This window comes from Manacus vitellinus, unplaced genomic scaffold (assembly GCF_001715985.3).
Source record: "Manacus vitellinus isolate BGI_N305 unplaced genomic scaffold, ASM171598v3 scaffold_4_pilon, whole genome shotgun sequence".
In the NCBI taxonomy this organism is placed as follows: Eukaryota; Metazoa; Chordata; class Aves; order Passeriformes; family Pipridae; genus Manacus; species Manacus vitellinus.
This window is the reverse complement of record NW_021940604.1, coordinates 13,362,310-13,384,904: the sequence shown is the minus strand read 5'-3', so window position 1 is coordinate 13,384,904 and position 22,595 is coordinate 13,362,310. Positions and strand designations below refer to the sequence as shown.

General features: G+C 36.0%; 1 protein-coding gene across 1 annotated transcript in view; it reads left to right on the top strand.

Moving 5' to 3' along the window:
• LAMA2 (laminin subunit alpha 2) overlaps positions 1-22,595 on the top strand; it is a 273,953-nt gene that overhangs the window by 167,217 nt on the left and 84,141 nt on the right. The window contains exons 27-33 of the mRNA XM_018078006.2: positions 1,152-1,269; positions 4,363-4,497; positions 5,141-5,265; positions 8,933-9,019; positions 9,889-10,082; positions 18,150-18,292; positions 18,827-18,925. Of these exons, the coding sequence (XP_017933495.1) occupies positions 1,152-1,269; positions 4,363-4,497; positions 5,141-5,265; positions 8,933-9,019; positions 9,889-10,082; positions 18,150-18,292; positions 18,827-18,925 (901 nt within the window). The remainder of the gene's footprint in view (positions 1-1,151; positions 1,270-4,362; positions 4,498-5,140; positions 5,266-8,932; positions 9,020-9,888; positions 10,083-18,149; positions 18,293-18,826; positions 18,926-22,595) is intronic.

Genomic DNA, 22,595 nt, shown 5'->3' with positions numbered 1-22,595 from the left:
TATTCATCCTGACATTGCTGCCTATATGCCAATGAGCAGAAGACTGTCACTGAGTCACTCAGTAATCAAGATTTGGGAGTAGATGAACAGACTGTAAGCATAAGAAGGAGATGAGCAGTTCTGTGAGCTCCTCTCCATTAGCCCTGTGCTCAGACACTTAATGAATAGACTCTAGCTGCATTATTGACATTTATTCAGCTAGTTAGTCAGATGATCTTTGACATTTTATCTTATATTGGCATTATATTTGAAGCTTTAAAATTTACACTGTTCTGCCCTTTTCATTTCTCAGAGGCAATGGGTGTTCCAGATCATAGCATTCATTTAAACAAGCTAACAACCCCCCAAAATAAAGAAGTAAGCTGAAAGTACAGCATTGGGGTGCATTAGGATTAAGTGTATTTCATTAGATGTTATATTAGTTACCTTTGTCTGTGATGTCCTATTTTTCAGGACAGCATTCATACTGGAAAGACAAAGAGTGGTTGGGAGGCGACGATATTATTATTTATACAATCAAACAAATGCTTAGAAAGTTAAAAAATATCCCTTTCTGATACTAGAAGATGTTTCTGTAGTAGGATTTTGTGTTTGCTTTGAATTGTTTTTTATAGGTCTAAATAATCCTAAAGAAAAAAAAAGGATATCTGGCTACAGATCTTAAAATTCCTGCTAAAAAGGCAAATGTCCAATATCTTTGAAGTCTGTTTTACAGCTTGTTAGGTTGCTTTAGCTGCTGAGGATAGATTTTATTTTATTTTTTTTAAATAGTTGCCTCATTACAAGCTCATTTAGTGAACAATTTTATTGCCGTACCCCTGAGAGTCATGAATTGGAACTGCATTTAGTATGTAACTTCAGTTTCTTAATGAGTCCCTCCAAATGAAGAATCAGATATGAACTTTTGTTAGTAGTTTGCCTGAAAAGAGATTTAAAAAAAGCAATAGAATCAAACTGGAGAGCTAGTTAGTTATACTATTGCCTAAAAATGAAAATTGAGACCAGATGCAAAAACCAGTGTTGTCTCCTGTAGATCAAGAATCCTACAAACAGCCAAATAAGACTGTTTTCTCCCATGCTAGCTATGGACTAACTGTGTTTGAGTTAGTGCTTGACTAATCTCATTAGAGATATTTACTCCTCTTTTTCAGGATTTCTGAGATCACACTGGAAGTTGCTGAAGGTGGCACTGTGTCTGGGATGACTCCTCAGGCTTACCTGATAGAGAAATGTGACTGCCCATTGGGTTATTCTGGTTTGTCTTGTGAGGTACAGTACTAACCTAACTCCCAGTAAAAGTCTTTGTACCTTGGCTGGTCCATTCATTGGTAACATGTGAAAAGTAATTAGAGTGTGAATTCATTTAACTGGCAACAACTCTCTCAACTGACTTACTTACTTACTCTCTCAGGTATTTCTCTCACAAGGAATTTAGGCACTTTTTTTTTTTTTGCTGTAGGCAAATATGCTACTGAAACCATGGTGATGACTCAAATAGTATAAAGGAAAGTGAGTTTTAGTAGGACAGCATCTCTGAGGCTGAATTGTGTGACTGGCAGATCAAGGCTGACAGATCAAGCCTTTTTGAACAGATAAGGGTATAATACCATTGCAGTAGTAAATTTCTAACTCACTGAATGCTCGGAGAAAATGCTGTTCAACTCAGTGAGCTCGGTGTGCCTTATACATGCACCATATTTTTTTTTTTACTAATGTAAATATTTTCATGCGGATGACAACATATTTCAAAAGTATCCAAGTTTTATGGAAAATCAGCTAACTTACATTTTTGCAAAATGTATTTTATGATAGATACCAGAGAAAGTGTTTAAGATGTTCTGCATTGGCTGCAGAATAGAAGTTAATATTTTTGACTGTCTGTCTCTGGAGGATGAGACTTCCAGTCTTTCTGTGTGCAAAACACCATGTTTTCATTTTTAAGCAGCTCTAGCAATTCCAAATGTATTGGTTGCAATTGCTAGGTAGAGGTAGCAGGAGCAACACCTCAAGTATTCTGCAAATGCCTCGGACACCCTGACTAAATGGGGATCTTTTAAAGGTTCCCCCAAACTAGCAGTGGGAGAAAAATTGAAGTAAATAAATCAAGGGAATGATGCCTTGTTATCTGTAAGAACTCTGCTCCCTTCAGACATTATACACAATTGTGTTATGCAGCAAGAGTCAACAAAACTGTGAGTTCATAGGAAATGTGTGGAAGGAAACAAGTGAAGTATTTTTCTTTACACACTGTTTCGATAAGAGCATACACCTGAATTTGTATAAATGCATGAGAAATTAATTGGCTCCAATATTTATAACTACAGATTTTTTTTTAATTACTGTAGCAAATTGAATTTTTGAAGAAAAATATATGATAATGTAATTAGAACTTTATTTTAATTCACACCCACCAGGGGCTGCAATAAATGTCTCAATTGCAACCTTCATACTTCATGCTTAATTGTGTGATCTTCACATGCTCATAACTTAGTTTATTTTTAGTGTGCTCAGTGAAGGTTATGGTGTGTTCTGTGAAGGTTTATTTCATTTTAGAAGGAAAAAAAAGCATCTGATACCCTGGCATTTTTTAAGCAAATGCTAACAGGGTATATGCTCTATCTGTATAATTGCATTTTGAAGACTATGTGCATAGCATTTTTTATTAGAAGTGACATTTATATCTCCCCTCCCCTATTTTTTTTCTTTAATCTGTTTGTATGCTGAAAAAACAGTGGTAAGAGTTTTCCTTATGGCTACTTCTGAAAAACTTCCAAACTAGTAATTAAAAATGTAGTCTGTGTTTTGTCTGTGTCTCATTTCATCCGAGAAATGCTTTGATCAAAATAGGTGAGAAGAGTGTTAATGACATCAGAAATAAAAAAACAAACAGATATTAGTTTTGTTTGAGGATGTACCATATATTTATACCTTGGTTTTAAAGTCACTCAGAACTTGTAACGGTGTGTTTTGTACCATGTTTGGACAAGGACTCTTGTGGGGATAGAGAGGGAGAAAAAAACCCTGGAAATTGTAGTAAGAAACAGAATTACTTTCATTTGGGATTATTTATCTAAATTAGAATTCTTCACAAACCATGAAAAAGCAGATAGACTGTTTCTATGCTTCAGGGAACTTAATGTAGTCTAAGTCAAAATAAAAGGGGAAAAGCAGAAGTGAGTTAGATTTCTTTCTTTGTGATTCTAAAGAAAATAATTGTGTTTATGCTTTTTCCATAACTTAGGCACCTGGAGGGTTTGGCAATAATTATAAAACTGTCAGAGTGGTGGTGTGTGAATAAATCTAGCATGTCAGCTAGTGCTTCTCTGAAGGATCCTGCTTTTTGTCACGAAAAGTTACTTACTCCAGATTCTCCTTTGTTTTATTTTGCATCCATTTTATTACTGTGTGAAAAGTGTACTATTCCCATTCTCTCCAAAAAGCAGAAATTGTGGTCAACAGTAGGAAATTACCTCATCAGACAGCCTTCACAGGCTCCTGGCACCAATAGGTGGTGGGATTTATACACGGGACAAGTGACTTCTCTGTAGGCTCTTACTCCTAATGGTCTCAGCTGTCAAAATGTTCCTGTTTGTGTTTTTTGCAGCCATAGCTGTATGCTTTCTGAGAGCTATATGGCGACTTTCACAGAATTGAGTAATAAGCCTGAAATAAAGATCAAGTGTTTGATTTTGCATGTGTCAGCTTTGCTAGTAATTTGCTAGTAATTTTGTTCTCAGAATTTTATTGCCAAGCTGTGGTAGAGGAGAGAGTGATTGATAAACTCGGTTTGGGGCTGATAGTCTCAAGACACGGAAAACCTTTAACATTTTGAATTCTGTACTTTTATGGTCTTTAAATGATATAGCTATAAATAATGCAGCCGTATTCTTGTTTATTATCATTTGGCTTTTGCTTGTTATCCATCAGGTAGTCTGTCGGCAGATACTAGCTTGTCAAACCTGAAAAACTTAGCAAGGATGAAGGAAACAGAATCATCATGCTTACTCTCCACAATCCATGCAAAAAAAATTATTTTGAAAACAAACCTTTTTCTGAAGAAATGAAGGTAGTGCACAGTGAGAACAGAAAGGTGTTGTGCATCTGAATGAAAGATCTCTCAAGCTGTAGGGTAAAAGCCTGGTGCCAGTGGAGTGCTCCTGGGATTTTTCAGCCCTGTGTCCAATTAGAGTTGGCTCTTGTTATCTGTAAAGTACTGTATATTGTTTGTAACACAGCTGGAAACCTGTCAGGTTCTTTTCACAGCTTGTAAAACCTGGTGATTGGAAAGATGAGCTTGCAATGCTCCCCTACCCAGTCCACTCTGTAATGATCTGTTTTCTTCTGCATCTTTTTTTATTGCAGTCATGCTCTCCAGGATTTTACAGGCTTCCATCTCCACCTGTGGGAAGGACATCTGCTCAGTCCTTGGGCACCTGTGTTGTATGTCAGTGTCATGGACACAGTACTATGTGTGACTCTGAAACGTCAGTTTGTCAGGTATCATGCTTCTGAACTTAAGCACCAGGTTAATTGTAAAATTCATAAGTTGTATAACTGGTCTAAAAAGACAGAGGATGATATTTTAATCTGTTTTTTTTTAAATAGCTTAAGTGTCAAGGTTCAGGGAGATTTATAAAAGAAAACTTTTAAAGTTTTCCACTCTGATTTTCTAAATTTCAGACTAAGCAGTGCCTTTTCCCCTCTGAATTACTATTTGTGTAAAAAGAAAAACTATACACCTGCAAACTGAAGAAGCAATGTACCATGTGATGTACAACAAGCACAATGCTGCACTTTTAAGCAGTAATACATGTGACCTGATACAGTAAGATTGAATTTTAATTATTTCTCGTTCTTCAATGGCTGGAACAAAGGAATGAAGAAAGGATGAATGGGATAAGAAATTCTGTAGGATACATCTGGCTAGCTGCAGACCTCTAGTCTTTCTTCTTTTAAGCCCACATATTACTCAGCAGGCATTTGATAGATGCTTAAAGCAAGCATTCCCACTGAGAATCATATCAGGAAGAGACAAATTATGTATTGAAGTAAGTTTGAATCCCTGAGGCTGGGAACAAAATTTTGTCTGCTTTCTTGTAATTATCAAATACAGCTTTCATTCTGTCTCCTTCCTCTGCAGAATTGTCAGCACAATACTGCTGGTCACCACTGTGAGAGATGTGCACCAGGATTTTATGGCATTGTCCAAGGCTCTCCGGATGACTGCCAGCCTTGTGCTTGTCCCCTACCCATTTCTAGTAACAAGTGAGTAACCAAACTTCAGATGCAGAATTACCTTTCCAGCAAGCCAAAGCTTTGTTCTGGGCTCACTGTGTCCTTTTTTTCAGATGGCTACAGGAAAATTGCATCATGGAAGCTATGCTAAAAATTTCTTATCTACTTTTGCTAATTGATCTCCTTTTAAAAGTGGGAAATTGTTCCCTTGCTAATTTGTGATGAATAAATTAATAAGTGCTAGAAAATGCAATACTCAAGATAATGAATGTGTGTTATAAAGGTATTCTCATAAATGAAGCTAGAGCAGAATTCAAGTACAATATAGCCACAAGGGAGCTGCAAAAAGTCTTATGCTCATGTTTTATGTTGGTATAAATGTGTTACAGTGCCTTTCTTACTCCACTATGGAATTTATTGATTCCTTATTTAATGTTACATGAGTTTTAGGCAATTTGTGAAAGATAGAATAATTTAAAAACAATGTAGTTATTGCAGCATAAATTTTATTGGTTGCGTTATGCTAATGAGCCTTTCTGTGGTTCTTCTGCATGTGTTCCCAACAGATGATATTTTAGCACTTGAGATTTGTTTGTTGTTTTGTTGAGAAGCTCTTAATGATATTTGGCATCCTACATTTATACTGCTCTGAAAAGGTTTGTGTTTCATGATTGTTCTTTTGAAAAGCTGGAAGTGTTCCGTAAAACCGTTTTTCTGTGCTTTGTCTGGCCTTTAGGATGCTTTAGTGAGTATTTCAGTAGTATAACTGAGATTTTGGGGTTTTTTTTTCTTCTTGCTTCTTCATTTTTATAATTTTGGATTGGTCTCAGGTTTATTTTGAAGGAGGGAAATCCTTTCTCAAACATTACTAGCTAAAGACATCATGATCATTCCACAGAAAGAGTTTTTAAGAATACTTTAAAATCTCAGGTATTTAAAGAAATAACCTTTCTCTCAGAAAGTTATAATGCAGTCTTAAATGCAAGTTTTTCTGAGTTGTACCCATCTCATGAGTGTTTGGTGTTACAACTTGATGTGTTCTACCTATAGTATGAGAAAGGACATTCAAGTTGCAAAGATCAACCAAGCTTTTCAGCTTTGTAAATCAGCAAATACACTGGAAAAAACTTTTTCTGTTACTAACTGGCAGTATGAAGTGCTGAAAATATCCCATCCTATTTTTTTTCTGGGGTTTAGGAATCTTTTGTTGCCCAGAAATACATGTGTCAGTTCAGAAAATGAGGAGGGCTCTTCACATGAGTGGTTATGGCACCCTGCTACAAGAATTTAGACATATTCTCCACACTGTGCTCCAGAGATCATTTCAGTATCTTATCTAAAAGCTAACATAAAACACATGAAATGGATGTCGCTGAAGTGCTCTACAGGTGAAAACTGTGTGGACCCTGGGTAGTGCATGTGTCACAGAATCATAGGATGGTTTGGGTTGGAAGGGATCTTAAAGATCCAGCTCCAACCCCCCTGCCATAGGCAGGGCCCCCTTCCACTAGACCAAGTTGCTTAAAGCCCCATCCATCCTGGCCTTGAACACTTCAAGAGATTGGGGCATCCACCATTTCTCTGGGCAACCAGTTCATTCACCACCCTCTGAGTAAAGAATGTCCTCCTAACACCTAATCTACATCTCCTCCCTTTTAGTTTAAAACCATTCCCCATTGTCTCAACACTATCTGCCCATGTACAATGTTGCTTTCCACCTTTTTTAATAAGCTCCCTTAAAGTGTCCTGTGGGCACACTTAAATTGCTGAGCTGCCTGAGGAAGAGCAAGCAAAGTGCCCATACCTCATGCAGCCGTATAGCCTGCATGGCCATGGATGTTGTCACATCTTTTGTGTCACGCTCATGTAGAAGTAAACTCTTGTTTCATAACCTTCATAGGAGATAAGAGATAAACATAGTTTGAATTTAGAAAATACACTTAATCATGAGATGGTCATCCAATTTCTTAGGAGTCAGATCTGAAGCATGTCCAGAAACAGAACTGTTTGTGTTTTATAGAGCTTAACTCAGAAGTCTCTTGATGTCATGGAAGAGATTTCTGTTAGCTGCAGCCATCAACAACTTTGGTAGCTGTATAGTAAATGCGGGAACAGACGACTGTACATCTCGCCCAAGTGAAAACTGAAGGAAAACACCTTTGGAGAGAGGGCAGGGAAGGAGATGTTCCAAATGTGGGTATAAGCCTGTCTGTGCATCTCCACTTTCCAGTGCTGATAGACGATGCCTGAACAGTTGGATTAGACTACATGCCTAACATGTAGATGGATAGAGTGGGATAGATCCATTCCATAAAACTACAGTATTAGGTGGAAACTAATAGTATCACACCTTGGATTTGCATCTTTTGCAGGTCAGTTTGATTTCTTCAAGATACTATTAAGGAAAAAACTCTACCAGCAGCTATTCTGTGGTAATCAATTAATCATAATCTACATGAAATACAGATAGCTAATGAGCTATCTCGTTAGCTTACTGTGTCATGACTGACATGATAGTATTTAAGAAAGGTATAGTGCAATTATTTTTATTTATGAAATTGTATAAAACTCCACTAAAGTTTTCAATACTGTGTTTATACTCCTGTGCAATCAGCAGTCAGCTTCAAACATGATGAACTAGGGAGAAAAAAAAAAAAAGAAAGAACAGAAAGAATGAATTTTTCCTGGCATGGATCTATTTTTATAGAGTTGAAAATGTGTTGGATAATGAGACTGTGAGTAATAGATCGATTTGTTTACATTCTTTTCAAAGGCATATTTTATGTACTTATTCGAGCACTATTGATTTAATGCATTATAATCAAGTTAGAGTAGGATGCTGACTGTACTGTACCAAGAAGGAGCTCTGGGCTCACCACTAGCCACCTCTGTGCTTTTCTGGTTCTTCTTCTACAAAGAGCTGGAAGAGTTTTACAGTTTTGCACCGTCTTAATATTTAGTTCTCTTTCTCTTCCCCTACCTGCCCTTTTTATTGTTTTAACTGCCTTTGCATACATTTAATACATATATTCCAACAAAATGCTACTTTGCACAATCCCCATAGGTCCGGACTAGTAAAGTCACTTAGTAAAGATAATCTAGTGTCTTCTATGATTAGAATAAGACCCCTCCCTGATCATGAAGGAGATAGCTTTTAGGCTTTTTTAATCTGTAGAATATTTTTTTCTCTTCAGTATCTCCTTGAGAAGATTATCTGATGCTGCCTTTTTGGAAGATTCACACAGCTATGATTTTTGTTCCTTTTTCCCTCTTTTTGTCTTAACTTTGAGTAAATACTTCCTAGTTTATCTCCTTTCATTTGAACTAAAAATAAATCCAACTGGAAAGGCTGGATGTTTGTTAGCTCAGTTTCTTAATCTTTGATTTCACATTCTTCCCAGTGCTTCCTCTTCTGATCACAGTGAGCGACAGCACCATTCAATTGCACAAACCTACAGCATGGGATGTTGCTGACTCCAACCCCTCTGATACAGCCCTTAGAGCATTTGTCCAAATTGTCCAAGGCATTCGTAAAATTCTTAATAGAAAAGGGGGATCTCCTACAGCTTTTTAGAAGCAGATAAGAAAATGCTGCCGTTTATATTGAGTGGAGCTTACCAGGGACCCTTCTGCACAGCTGACTGAAGTGAAATGATGCAATAGAGTGGAAAAAATTCTTTATTTGCTTTTGTTTTAGTTTTAGCCCTACTTGTGTTGCTGAAGGACCTGGTGATTACCGGTGTACTGCATGCCCACCTGGATATGAAGGCCAATACTGTCAAAGGTAGGATGAATGGGAAAAGAGGAAAGAGGGACAAAGAAATGCAGAATAGGCAGGAAGGAGGTAAATGATTTTTGATACTTCAAACATGTATTTACTAATGTTTAGATACACACTTGGGATAAGTTATTTCCACTTTACGTGTTTTTAAAACTCAGCCGAAATAGGCAAGTTTTATGTACACTTACTGTAAATTGATAGTCAGTGCTATTGGCATGACCAATACTGTCCTAATCTTACTTTTTGATTTGTGAGGGGTTTTTTCCTATGGACCTCTGAAGTTAAATTGAAAAATACAAAATTTATCTAAAATTAGATGCTGTGCTAAGAGTGTATCTTGATGTCACTCATGCCTTTTGTTCTAGTGACTGTTGTGTCCTCATGGGCACTGACTGTGAAAGGAAGTTACATATTAACATATTAATGCCAAATTGCAAATTAATATCCTAAAGAGCGGCTGTTTGTTGTCCTATCCATAGCAACACTGAGATGATCAGAATTAGCAAAATTGTCTACTAGGAGATTTCACTTCTAATGCCAAATACAAGTGGCTAGGTCTATAGGCCAAATATTGATAATGGAGAAAGTGGGGGTTTTTTGTCGTATAATAGAAGTTTAACTGAAAACTGTTAAGGATATGGAATCACTTTTGCATATCTGCTCCACCCAGACTGTTCCATGTCCTGGTTAGAAGTTATTATCAGTTTGTTGGACAGTTTGCAGTATTTATCCCTAAGTCATGAAGCACCAAAGATCTTTTTTCAGTGGTTCATGACTATCCATATAAATTTTGTTTACAATATTGCCAAGTATTCATTGTGGCGCACTGAATCTCAGCTGGCCAAATCTTGTTTTGTATTTGCAATGTCTAGATGTTCTTCTGGCTACACAGGAAACCCACAGATTCCAGGAGGCTCCTGCCAGGAATGTGAGTGTGATCCATATGGTTCTCTGCCTGTCCCCTGTGACGCTGTCACTGGGCACTGCACTTGCAAGCCTGGATTCACAGGGTGGAAGTGTGCTGGCTGTGAACATCGGCACGTGCGTGATGGCATGAGATGCATTTGTACGTATACTAATGTAATTTTGGATAACATCTGATTGTGTTTGTCATGTTTCAGAAATCCAAACCTGCTTGTTTAACAATGACTTTTGTGGGTGTCTTTGAAAATAATTCCCAGGTTTCTTACTACTTTGGCATCTGGTCTTTTTTTTACAAGCCTCGAGATCTTAGGAAAACTCCCAATACTTTTTAATATGCTCATTGTTAATTGACAACAAAATTTTGAAGGATTTCTTTTTGAGTTTGTTAAGTTTTGCTAAAGGTTGTCACCACTGTTGCTCTTAGTGAATTTTTTTGTGTTGTCCTAAATGTTTAACCAGCAACTGCAATACTCTATGCCATGAGTCACACACAGAGTTTTTATCAAAGTTTACTTTATCGCGTTGGTTCAACAACCACCCATTGAAATTTAAAAGATCTAAGGAATGACAGTGCATTATGTCCAGGAGCAAAGAAGTTCCTTTGTTTAAAACAGAAAACTAGTAGCCTAACACACCAGTTTATATTTACAGTATTGGTATCTTTGTCCTACGCTCAATTTTGATACAAAACATTATTGTTTGGATTTGTTTTTCTTGAAATTGGAGAGTGTTTTGTTTGAGTCTACAATCTCATATCCCATGATGTTGTACGTTTATATCTTATACAAAAAAACAGGTAACAAAATGTTTCTAAAACACTCTGACTGAAATAAGGCATTTTCCTCTCCTCCATTCTCCCCAGCTTTTGAAGGACTAACTTTGTGGTTGTTTTTCCCCTTCGATGCCATGACTGTTCATTTTAAAGTAGAATACAGGTATAGTTTCAATAACTCCACAGTATATAATATTTATTAACCTGTGCATATTTGAATATATTGGCAAGGTACAATGAAGTGGTTTAAATGTTTTCTCTTTAATTGGAGCTTTTTCATGGAAGGGGAGGTGTATATGTGAGGGACATGTAACATCAAGGCAAATAGATGTCATCTATGTTTTTTTTCTTTTTACTTCTTCAAAGAATTTGTTCCATTTGTACCTCAATACCCAGAAGTGTACAGTCCTCTAATATTAAAATCAAGTAGTAAAGGAAAAACAAATTGCAAATATTTCAAAAGCAAATTGGAAAAATAAAAAATGAAGTGCTAAAAATGTGTGAAGGCATCATATCAGTGAAGAATGAAATGCATGGCTTCTTTGAGTGGTTGAAGAGGAAGACATTAGGCACGTAGGGTCAAGGACTACACAGTGCAGAACATTTTTTCACTCAATTTAATGGTTGTGATCAGCTCTCAGGCAGTCATCAGGACTTAGCAACTAAGCTTTTAAGTGTGACTGTTGAGTTCAGTGCTTTTGCATTAGTCCCGAATCCCAGGCAGAGATTATAGATTACGGGGAATATAGACATAAATGCTTCTATTTCTATATTATTAACAGTATGGCATTGATTCATCAATTCAAAGCTTAGTGTACTTGAGGGAAATAAAATTTAACGTCCTGCAGTGTGACGTAGTTTAGGACTTAATTCTGAACTTAAGCTCTATTTTAAACTACACAAAAATGACTGCAAGTAGAGTAAGTAATCATTTTGCCAAAATAACTACAGTTTGGGTTCCATTTTGTGGCCTACATGCCAAGGAGAATTCAAGGAGAATTGTAGCTGTGAGTTAAGTCCATAAGTATTACAGCTAGAAAATTTTAAAATAAAGACTGTGTTTTCCAGAGTGGCATCTAAATGAAAATTACTTCGTTTTTCAATATCCTGAATAGCTCTTTCATTATTTCCAGTATTAGCCAATGTTTCCAATCTCAGGCATAACTTAGTATGGTTTTGTTCTTTTACCTTATCAGTATTATGAAAAGTCTTTTGGATATCCAGGATGACAGTGTTTCATTGTACGAAACAGCCTAAATGCAAGTTATCATTTCTAATGGTTTTCCAATTTGTTAATCAGACTATTTCACTGTGTAGATAATAAGGTTAAAAATCCATGCTGTGAATGGGAAAAGCAGTTTGCAGGTAAATCAAATTTTCCACCTTTTTGCTTTTAAATATGTGATACTCTGAAATCTCTGATTTAGCTGCAACATGTTCATGTGCAGGTGTTGAAATGTATCTATGCTATCTGTAGTGACATTTTTGCTTTTACTAGGTAGTCAGTTTTCACCATAAAAGCAGTCCATCACATGTGCGTATGGACATTTCCTTTGACTAGTAGAAATGTGGATCAAATGAGAAGATTTCTTTTCTTAGTCATAAAGATAGGAACCACCTATAGGAACATGTGGGAGGTGCTTTAAATCTCCCCTGTCACAGGAACTAAGCTGCTACTACTGATACCATTTCAATAATATCCCTGTCATAAATTGCAGAAACTGCAATTAAATATTTCATTAGACACTTTATGCCTATTTGCTCTTGTCGTATGATTTTCCCTTTGTTTAAAGGTTCCTTGACTCCCATATTACTCCAAATGTACCTTTGCTAATGCAGTGCAACACCCTTGACATAGCAGAAAATAAGGCTGATCAATAACCTTTGTAGCCTGTGATGGATACAGGAGCTGTGGCAGACAAAGGAGTGGGAATTTACCCATGGTTAGCACTACCTAGTATGTCACAGGCTTCAAAGTGCAGCTGTTGGTAGGGATTCAATACTGCAGCCCTTAATGTGCTTTAGTAGTCACTGTGCTGTCAAAGAACCATTAGAAACACCTTTTGGGGGAACCTCGAAGCTTTCCTTCTTTATTCTCAGAACACTGAGCTCTTCCAATCTGAATTTAATGCAGCTGAGAATTTGGTCCTGTATACAATATATTTTTACTTTCATATATCAGCCAATTCCAAAATACTAAGTAAATTCCATGCTGACTACAGTTGTAATGAAACCTTAATAGAAATACTACTCTTAATGTACAGAAAATTAATGCCAAGAGCAGAATCCCATTTCCCTTCAATATTTAAAATGAGCCGTATGCATGTATCTACTTTTGCTCTTTTGAGGTCCCATTTCAGCTACTGCAATAGCATTGTACCTGTTAGAAATTTGAGGAACCCCTAGTTAGGTGGAAAAGTAGTCTAACTTAAAGAATATAGATGTAAATACAGGAAACCATGTTTGAAAAGGTGTAGTTGTAAATAATATAAGACATGATGTGATTAAGCTGCCCAATGTTAGTATATTATAGTTCATATTTAGGAAAGTGAAATTTGATTTTGAATATTTAACAAAGAGTAACTGTAACAAATTTTTTGGCAAATTCTATAAAAGGTCACCACGCCATATGACCTGAAAACCAAATAATGCATATTTAAATCAAATTAGAGAGATATTTTAGCCAAAATATTGTAATGCACTGTTTTTTAAGTATAACATTTGTCTTTTAACATAGCCTTTATCACAAATATTCTAAAGATTTTTAAGTGAAGATTTGCAATGAAAAGATGAGGGAAAAAAAAGCAAGAAAGCATGCATGTTCACTAAAGTGATCTATTTCTCATATAGCTGAAAATCTGTTTTACCAGGTTCTTACTGGCTTTTATCATAATGCTTCATTTTTCAGTTACTTAGTGCATGCCACTTTTCAATGCTGTGTTATAATATTATATTTTAGAAAGCTACTGGTAAAATAGAAAGTGAATATATTTTTCAAAAGCCACTGTACAAAGGGGAAGAGTTTGCTTACTGATGAATAACAACGGTAAGATAATTACAGGTTCTTGGCACAGAGAGCATTCACTTCCCATTATATTCTTAGAACAGAACAATGTTGTTTTCTCTAGGATGCCATCAGGGAATGAAAAATTATATCCAAAAAGTAGATTTTTTAAAATAAGTAATACAAGAGTCTGGTCTACTACACATCATAAAAAATGTAATTTTTTTAAATTAAACTCTAAAAATTTTAATTTTTTTCTAATTTTTTTTTTTTTTATTTCAGTACTGTAGCTGGATTATTTGGCCAACTAAAGTGACCATCTAGGTTGTCCTGTGCAGATATTCATAATACTCTGCTGATCAATTCTTCCTTATTGGACTCAAGGAATCCACTTTGTAGGCTCACTTTCCCTTCTCTTTTGAAACAGTCAGTTGCCAATTAAAAAAAAATAGTGATGGCTGCAAACTAATTTTAATAATGCTGCCAGAATCCTTGTATACTGTCAAATATGACAAAAGTTTTCCCAAATCTTCTCTAAGATTTTGAATCAAGCCTGTAGCAATCATGCATTTTCTTAGATATAGTAATACCCTTGTGTATTTTTTATTATACCTTTTGACATTCCACTTCAATTGTAGAGTTTGTAGTACATAAAATGAAAAAACCTAAATTGCAATGTTATTGGAACAGTGACTGTGATCGCTACTGTGCCGTATTTAGGGAACAAAACAATCCTAGTGAGAACTTCAAGGCTTTATTGTTATATGGTTCTATATCTTATGTGGCAAGTCAGAACTCACCTTCTGAACGCTTTCAGGGTATCTGTCATAACTACAATGGAGACTTGAAAAAAAATGGTCTTCAATATTTTGAGCTCTGTTGCAACACAAACTACAAAACCTTTCTGTGGATGTATACATCTGTCACAAATGTTCCTTGGGGTCAAGCAAAAGCCTGGATGTAAAACAGTTGATGTGACCAAACAGGAAGCAGTTGAAGTGATCAAACAGATGGTTAATTGTTAGCAGTTTTTCTGTAACTCAGTCTTATGGGGGGGAAATAAAAAGACCTTAAGCCATGCTGCAGTCAAAAAACTTTCATCTTTATGAATTTAAATATTCAATACTGGTAAAAGGAGAAAATGATAAAATGAGATTCCTTTAATACCAGGTCTAGCACATTTGCCACCAGTCCTGGAAGAATCAAGGTTTTCACTTCAAAACAGTGAATAGCTCCATGATATCAGCCCCTCCAAAGTCAGAACTAGGCAGAGATGATGCCTCTGTCAGAAGCAGATCTTGAAGAATCCGTGAAGAGAAGCCTCTCCTAGCTCCTACACACTGCTTAATTCAGCAGGAGCTAGGAGCTGCTTCTTATGAGCCTTTACAGAGTGAGCTGAAAAGAAAGGTCCTGTGCGTAACACCATTTTTGTGATACATGAGTTCCTGTGGAGTTTAGAACCACACACCAGTGCCTTTCACCCAACTCAAGCATTCTTTAAACTCAACTAGTACTGGAGTATTAGGACCAGTGGTATGTATCAGAACGAGCAAATGAGGATTTCTAAATTAGCGAAATCAGAAATAAACCTGAGTAGGTGCTTTAGACCCGGATCTGGATCTGAATTTTCCTATATTTTGGAGACATATTGATCATGTAAGCTACCTGAAACCAGCAGCAGTGGTGAGGAAGCTAAAACTTTAAACTCTCTATGGGGGTTCTATTTTCGGGGGCACAGGAAGGTTATTTTATTATTTGGTATGAGACTAGTGCCAAAATGGGAAAAATGAGGTAATAGCTAACAGACTAATGAGCTAACAATAGTCCAATACTTTGTTGTGAAGCAACTGGAAACTAATACTGAAGAGTCACTGACTGTCATAGGATACCACATCCTATCAGAGATTGCATGGTTGCTCTTAGACCAAAAATTACCTAGTCATAACACAGTCTTCTTAATCTTAACAACAATGAATGTATTAAAGCAAAATTGTGTCATATAGTCACTCAGTTGGAGGAGTGATTATCACTCAATTGTGACTCAGACATGTTTCCCTTATTGTACATTATCTGCTCTTTGTATGATGGAATAAATGGTTAATGTCCATAAGCTTAAAAGAATTTCTTTCACATGCATACTTTGGAGATGCTTCTCACAAGAGGTAAGTCAAAATCCTTAGAGGAGTTATTTTGCATGGAAAAGTGTGATGAAAATGGAAAATGCAGTAATTTGCATTAATTGCTTGCTGGACTATTGTAATATTGATTGCATGATTTGCCTCTTACATGCTTGCACTGCTATAACATTCTGAATTTAGTGCTGCATTTGTTAATATTAGGCACAAATTTATCCTGACAGCTTTATAGATAGACACAGAAGTATTTAGTCTTGCAAAATATAATCACGCTCTTTAAGTATTTCCCATAGCTACAGTACATTTCAGACTGCATATTGGAGTAGCTTAGTCCTGTCTCATCTGCTCAGCTGTGGTCTCACTTGATGCAGTTCCTCTTTTCAACCCAATTAATGTGCAAGAGGTGTTAATTTATACTGAATCCTCACTTAATGATTTTTTACTCATTGAGAATACTTTTTCTCTTCATGAGCTGTTAATTTTTCTCTTATTGATGTGAATTGAGTTTGTCTTTACCACATAGCAAATTTTTAGCATTTTATTCCCACCCACTAAGAAAATCTTCCAGGGGAATAGATTTAGCTTGTTCTGTAAATGAAACAATGTAGCAGAAGAAAACCCACAGCAAAACCCAAACAATAAAGACCAAACCTTTTCAAGTCCGTGATTGGTTTCTTTCATCCTGCAAAATAATTATCAGGTTTCCTTACTTTCTTGATCAGCTACAGAACAAATATTTGTTATTTAAAACATTGTTGGCTATAAAACTTGCTTTTCCTTTAATTCTCTCAGACTTCTAAAGGCAAGCACACAGATGACAAGAACTGGGATGTTAATAAGTTGAGGGGTGGGCATGGGGGGTTAAATTCCATGGAGAAGCATAAATCAGAATATATCATACCCACAGTTATAGACCGCAGTTCTACTGTAATTCAGCTTATGTAACAAAATACTGTGAAAAAGGAAGAAGAAGACTGCAAATGGAAGCAATGAAAATGCAAAAGGAAGTCTTAAAATAACAGAAGTATCTACTTTTCTGTACCCACTTCTTATTGCACCTTATTGCACTAAGACAGCATCTAACTTGTCTCCTTTTCAATCATCACAGGGGTTTCATGGTGTATTAAACTAGTTTTGGGGGGTTTACCCCTTTGTGTTTGACTTGACTCTTTGCTATATTGAACAGTCAGCCTACTGAATAAGAACTGTATTTAGGTAAATGAAAACTTCAAAGAACAGAAAAGATTTATTCTACATGAAGCATAGATTTCGGAGGGGGGATAATTCTCTTTTGAAGACTACTTCTCTTTTCTACAAAAGCATACATGCTGCTTAGTGGAGGGCTTTTTATAGCCATTAAACTACGTATTTTTTTTTAAATAAATAATGACACAGTTGTAAAATTTTAGGTACAACCCTCCACATCTCTTAACATCACCAGTGAATTCATTGTTTCACAGTTTGCTTCATCTCCTGGGATGTTTAGGTTTGTCAGGTCTGCGCAGAGTCTTTATGCAGGGAAACAGGTATTCCCACAACCCTGTACTAAAGGATGAAGAATTCTCTGTCTGCAGAATAAATGATATAGGATAAGAATTTCTTGTGATAATTAATCGAAAGCAAGGGGAGGACAAATGCAAACTCCTTTTGATATATGCAGCACACACCAGTATTTTTCTTGCTGAAGGATATTTGCAAGAAAGGAAGCATACGTGAAAATCTTATAAGCTGGTTAGTGAAAAGAGGTAGGGAAAAGCAATTTTTAAAAGAAAACTATCAATATTTTTACCTGTATGCTTTCAACTGTCTGCATTACAAGTTTAGCATGCTTGGCCGTGCTGTTATATGAAGTATGTAAATTGGAAGATTTTTTTAGTTTTTTTCTTACATTCAAATCCATAAGCATACTGTGTTTCTTACAGCGCTCCTTAGATTTTCCAAATTGTCTGTCCACTTTTCTCAAACTTCATCCAAATTGCCTATCTAATTTAATATTATATTGGCCAGTCCATATGGACAACATAAATTATTTCCTTTTTTTTTTTTGTGAGGTAAGCTTTTCAATTTTGCTCTTTGTGTTTTATATTAAACTGTCCCATTACCAAGTCCTAAGCAATAACACCTTTCCTATTCCCTAGTTGTTGTTTCCATTTTTTCTCACTCTACACTTTTGGAGTAAATTATCTGAAATTAGTGTTACCTCTCACAGAATTGTATGTGTGCCATATAATTTCTAACTCAAACATATGTCTTAAATGTTTAGCAGGAAGAAATAAGCTTTGGTTGTTCTTCCCCCAGCTTGTGATGATAAATGCACAGGACTCCTTCTCAATGACCTGGATCAGCTAAACCAGATGATACTGAGTGTTAACCTTAGTGGTCCACTGCCTGCTCCATATAAAATGTTACATGGTTTTGAGAACATGACACAGGAATTAAAGGTATGTTCACAGTATTCACATACATAAATAACCGGGCTTCAGTACAACTGTACTTGAATCTGTTCAAACATACAGACTGAGTAGATTCAAGGAAGAAGAAAAATTCAAGATTTAATTACTTCAGACTTGCTTTGGTTGATAAGTATTACCGTTATTTATTTTTACTTACTTCAATGATTTATTTATCTTGCAGCAGTAATTTCTGTACGTATGTTCAAGGAATTATACTGCAAGCACAGAAAAAGTAATGTTTATACAAATAAAATGGTTTTTATGCTGGTGGTCCATAAAGTGGTTATGTATTTTATATAGTGTATGTTCCCTACCATACTTACAAGTTCCCCACTAAACTATGTAAAGTTGTCAAGATTCCTGAGAAAAGTCTGTTGGATGAATGTGACACAAAAGTCAATGACAAAGGGGATTGCATACTGTAGTGAAAAGGAAATGTTTTATGCTTCTTCTCTACAATATTTGAAAGCACCAAAATCTATTAAATATGGATTTTTCACTCTCCCATCTTTTTCCCAACAGCATTTACTTTCCCCTCAGCGGGCACCAGAGAGATTTCTTCAGCTAGCGCGAGAAAATCTGGATACCCTGGTGACAGAAATGGATGAACTACTGACAAGAGTAAGTCTGTGATCACATTGGGGTCTATGGGTTTGGTTAAGGCTGCATAATGACAGACATCTTCTGAGTATGAATTAAACATGAATGAATAGATGAATTATAAGTGCTTCTCACTCTCGGTGTTTGAAATGGCAGCAAGTCCTCTAACAACCTCTTTTTGTGGGCCAATACATTGAGACATATTTTCTACAAAACTTCATAATAAGGTAAGAACACTTTATCCTGCCCATATGGAGTATTCAAGAATGAGCTTATCTGGAAAAGCTGACACTAAAGAGGTACATGAGTTTAGTTTTAAATATCTAAGTTAAATTTTCTAGATTTTATTTATGAGGATAGTTAGTCTTCTGGATTTTAATAGTTGTCTTATTTACTCTATTACAAAAGTTTTATTTCACACAGACCTTATTTTGGTCTTTAAAGACAGTCTTAGAAAATAAATTGTGCCACCTAGTGGAGACAAAATAGGAAATGAATCAACCTCAATACAACTACAGCTGTCCAAGGTACATTGGTGTGAGGGACTACCAAAAGTCGTCTTTGTAAGTTGAAAGAACCAAATATAAGAAAGATGTGGAGTACCTTAGTGATGAATATTCACCTTGGAGAATTACATAAACTCCATACAGTTTTAGCATCATGTCTTTAAATTGTGCATGGCTTACAGATCTAAAATTCTCAGAGAAACTCTTTCTTTGTGTGGATTTTACTCAGTTTTGAAATGAGTATTGGGTAAGAAAGCATCTGTAGTGTGTTTGCATATATAGTCCTGCATTTGTATGTCTGTACAAGCACACACACGTGCATACACAAGTATCTATCTATACATACTCTCTTTGTGAGAAAGCTTGCTTTTCCACTTCTCTTTGATCTTTTACTTTTCTGCCTGAAATAACTGTGGTAGTTTTAAGTCTAGCTGGATTTTTAACTTATGTTAGCCCTACAAGCAGGTGAGATTATATTTCTTCTATTAAGATTTCTCAGTCTTAGGCTAAGATAATTTTTTTCCACTTGTAAAGTTGCTCTTTTTAGTATGCTTTTCCAATTGCCCCTGTAGAGATGACCTAAAACAATGTTGCAAATTCTGACCTTCTGTAGACTACTCTTGGAAGCCAAAATATATTGAAGGTGTGATCTTAAGGGAGTTATTGTAGTGGCCATATTATCACCATGGTCGCAATGACTAAGAAGCCTTATGATTTCCAGTTATCCTTACAGAGAGTTGTTAATTGGATTGGAGTAGTTTGTTTTGTTTTGTTTTTGTTAATTTGGGGACTGGCAACAGGTGGCAGGTCCTACCTTTATCTTTCTATGTTTGTAAATAGGGATAATATTCCAGAAAGAAGTGTGAGTCCTGATGTAGTATGTTCAAGTCCATATCTGAATGAACATGGCTAGCACTTGGACTACATAGTATAACCATAGATACCAAAATTCTTCCCTGTATCTGATTTGCAAGCTCACTAAATTTTCAAAGTGAAACCAGTAGTGATGAGGAAAAAGGTTGATGAGGATTGGTGAGGAGACTATTTCCATGAAAAAAAAAATCTAACTATTTTAAGATAAAATATAGAAGCCAATAATATTTAGTCACTACAAAACCTTTGGGGGTTTTGCTTCCTTGTGGTAGCTTTTCAACCAATGATCTCTTACTTCAGCACAGCATTCCTTTTCCTTTTTTCACATTGTTCTTCACTTCATTTACTTTGCCATATAGAAGATCCTCACATCTTTTTCACACTAATTACATTCACATGTATGCATGCATATTCCCACACCTAGCACCAGGGGCAGACCCAAGACTTCAGTTCACTGCATTTCATCAAAACTCCCACTTCCCTTCTAATAGGTACCTTCAGAGCCCTCATGAAGGGCAGGGATCAGAATCACTCATCTTGGTTGAAATGCTTCTTTTGTCTTTGTAAACTTTTACATTTCTCCCATACCACTGAATTTCTCAAACTTGAATATTTATGAAAGCAGTAGCAGAGGCAACTTAGTTTGCCATATCTGGAAGCATTTGGAGGGAGAGTCAAGAACTTCCATCTGTAGAGTGAGTTCTGTGTTTACTCCTCTTTATGTGGTCTGCAGCTCATTAGCTGGAGAAATTCCTATAAGGCAACCCTCCAGATGCCATCCAGAGGAGTTTCTTATATCTTAAGACTTCAGATTAAATAAACACAGAAACAAAAACAAACCAAGAATGTGTGTATAGTTGCTAATACTTGCTAATAGTTTAAATTGCTCAGTGTTTACTCCAGGCTGGGACAAGGCTTTCCATAAAACTTCCATCACTAAGTATAAGCTGTGGACATCACCTAAGCGTGTTCATACTTTCTTTACTGTATTTCCATGCTAGGAATCTCCTTTATGCCAAACAGCTTTACGTTTGTCCAAGCTTGTTGAAGATTCATTCCAAACCCTTTCTCTGGGTCCAGTCTGCCTGACCCTTATTGGTCCCTCAGAAAGAGTTTATCATGCCTGTTTAAACTATTAGAAGATGCTGAAAACTGACCATATAGAAATGGTGAATTGTAGTAAATTGAATATGTAGAAAATTAATAGGCCCTTATTAACAAATGAAAACATTTAATTAACCATGGAATGGCTAGGTACAGTGTGAAGGATTTTCACCATTTAATTTGGTTCTGGAATTAAAGCTACACCAGATAACAAAGTGAAAGGTTATTTTTCAACAAAGCAAATTATGTCAAAATGCAGAAAGCCTTCAGTGGACCTGAATGGGATTTAAGTACTAAGGAGAACTGTCACTGAAAGGAAATGAAAATTGTTCAATGACAGATTAATTTGCACAAAAATGTAGTACGTTCTATTCAGTCATAAATAGAGAGGTTAAAGTGGCCAATTTGAATTAACATGATTGTGGAAAAAGTAATCAAACCTAAGAAAGGTATATATAAGTTATAAAATGCCATTTGTAGCAAAGGACTTAAAGATGTTATAAAATATAATAAAATTCAATGTGAATATTGCAAGCAAATAAAACCCAAAGAATAAAAGGCTGCTTGTGGAGGATTTGACAATAAATAATAAGGTATTCTCAGTTACATGAAGAATTAAATTTCATCAGAAATGCCAAGCAGTGTTAGAGCAGTGGTCCATCAAGACTGTTTTGAATTTTTGCCTTTTTCCTATCCCATTGCCTCTTACAGCTCACCGGGAGAGTATTTTAGTTCTGTATCCAGGCAGATAAAAGGGGGTTGTAAATCTTATAGGAAGTAATCAATAGTATGATTAAAGCTGTATAAGTGTAAAAATACATGTTTTTCTACTGATGTAGGGATGAAGTAGAACAAACTTTCCCTGGTCTGCATTGCTTCTTAACTCTTCTTGTATATTCTATTTACCTGAACCATTTTCATATAAATTGCTTTCAGTGTAACTACTCTGATGTAGCCCAAAATTGTGAGTGATATGATAATCCCAGGGATTTCCTTTCAGAAAACCAGATGTCCTGATGTATCTTGAGGGTTTCCATCTAGAAGCTAATCAGGCAAAAATAAATGTGTTTAAGTGCTACTATTTCTCTTAGATTATTATTGAAATGGAGAGGGAGGAGAGGGATGGTGTTGTTGCAGCAGAGAAACATTTTGTGCAGTTCAAGTCAGGGAAAACCTAAGCTCAATTTTGAAAAATTGACCTCCTAGCC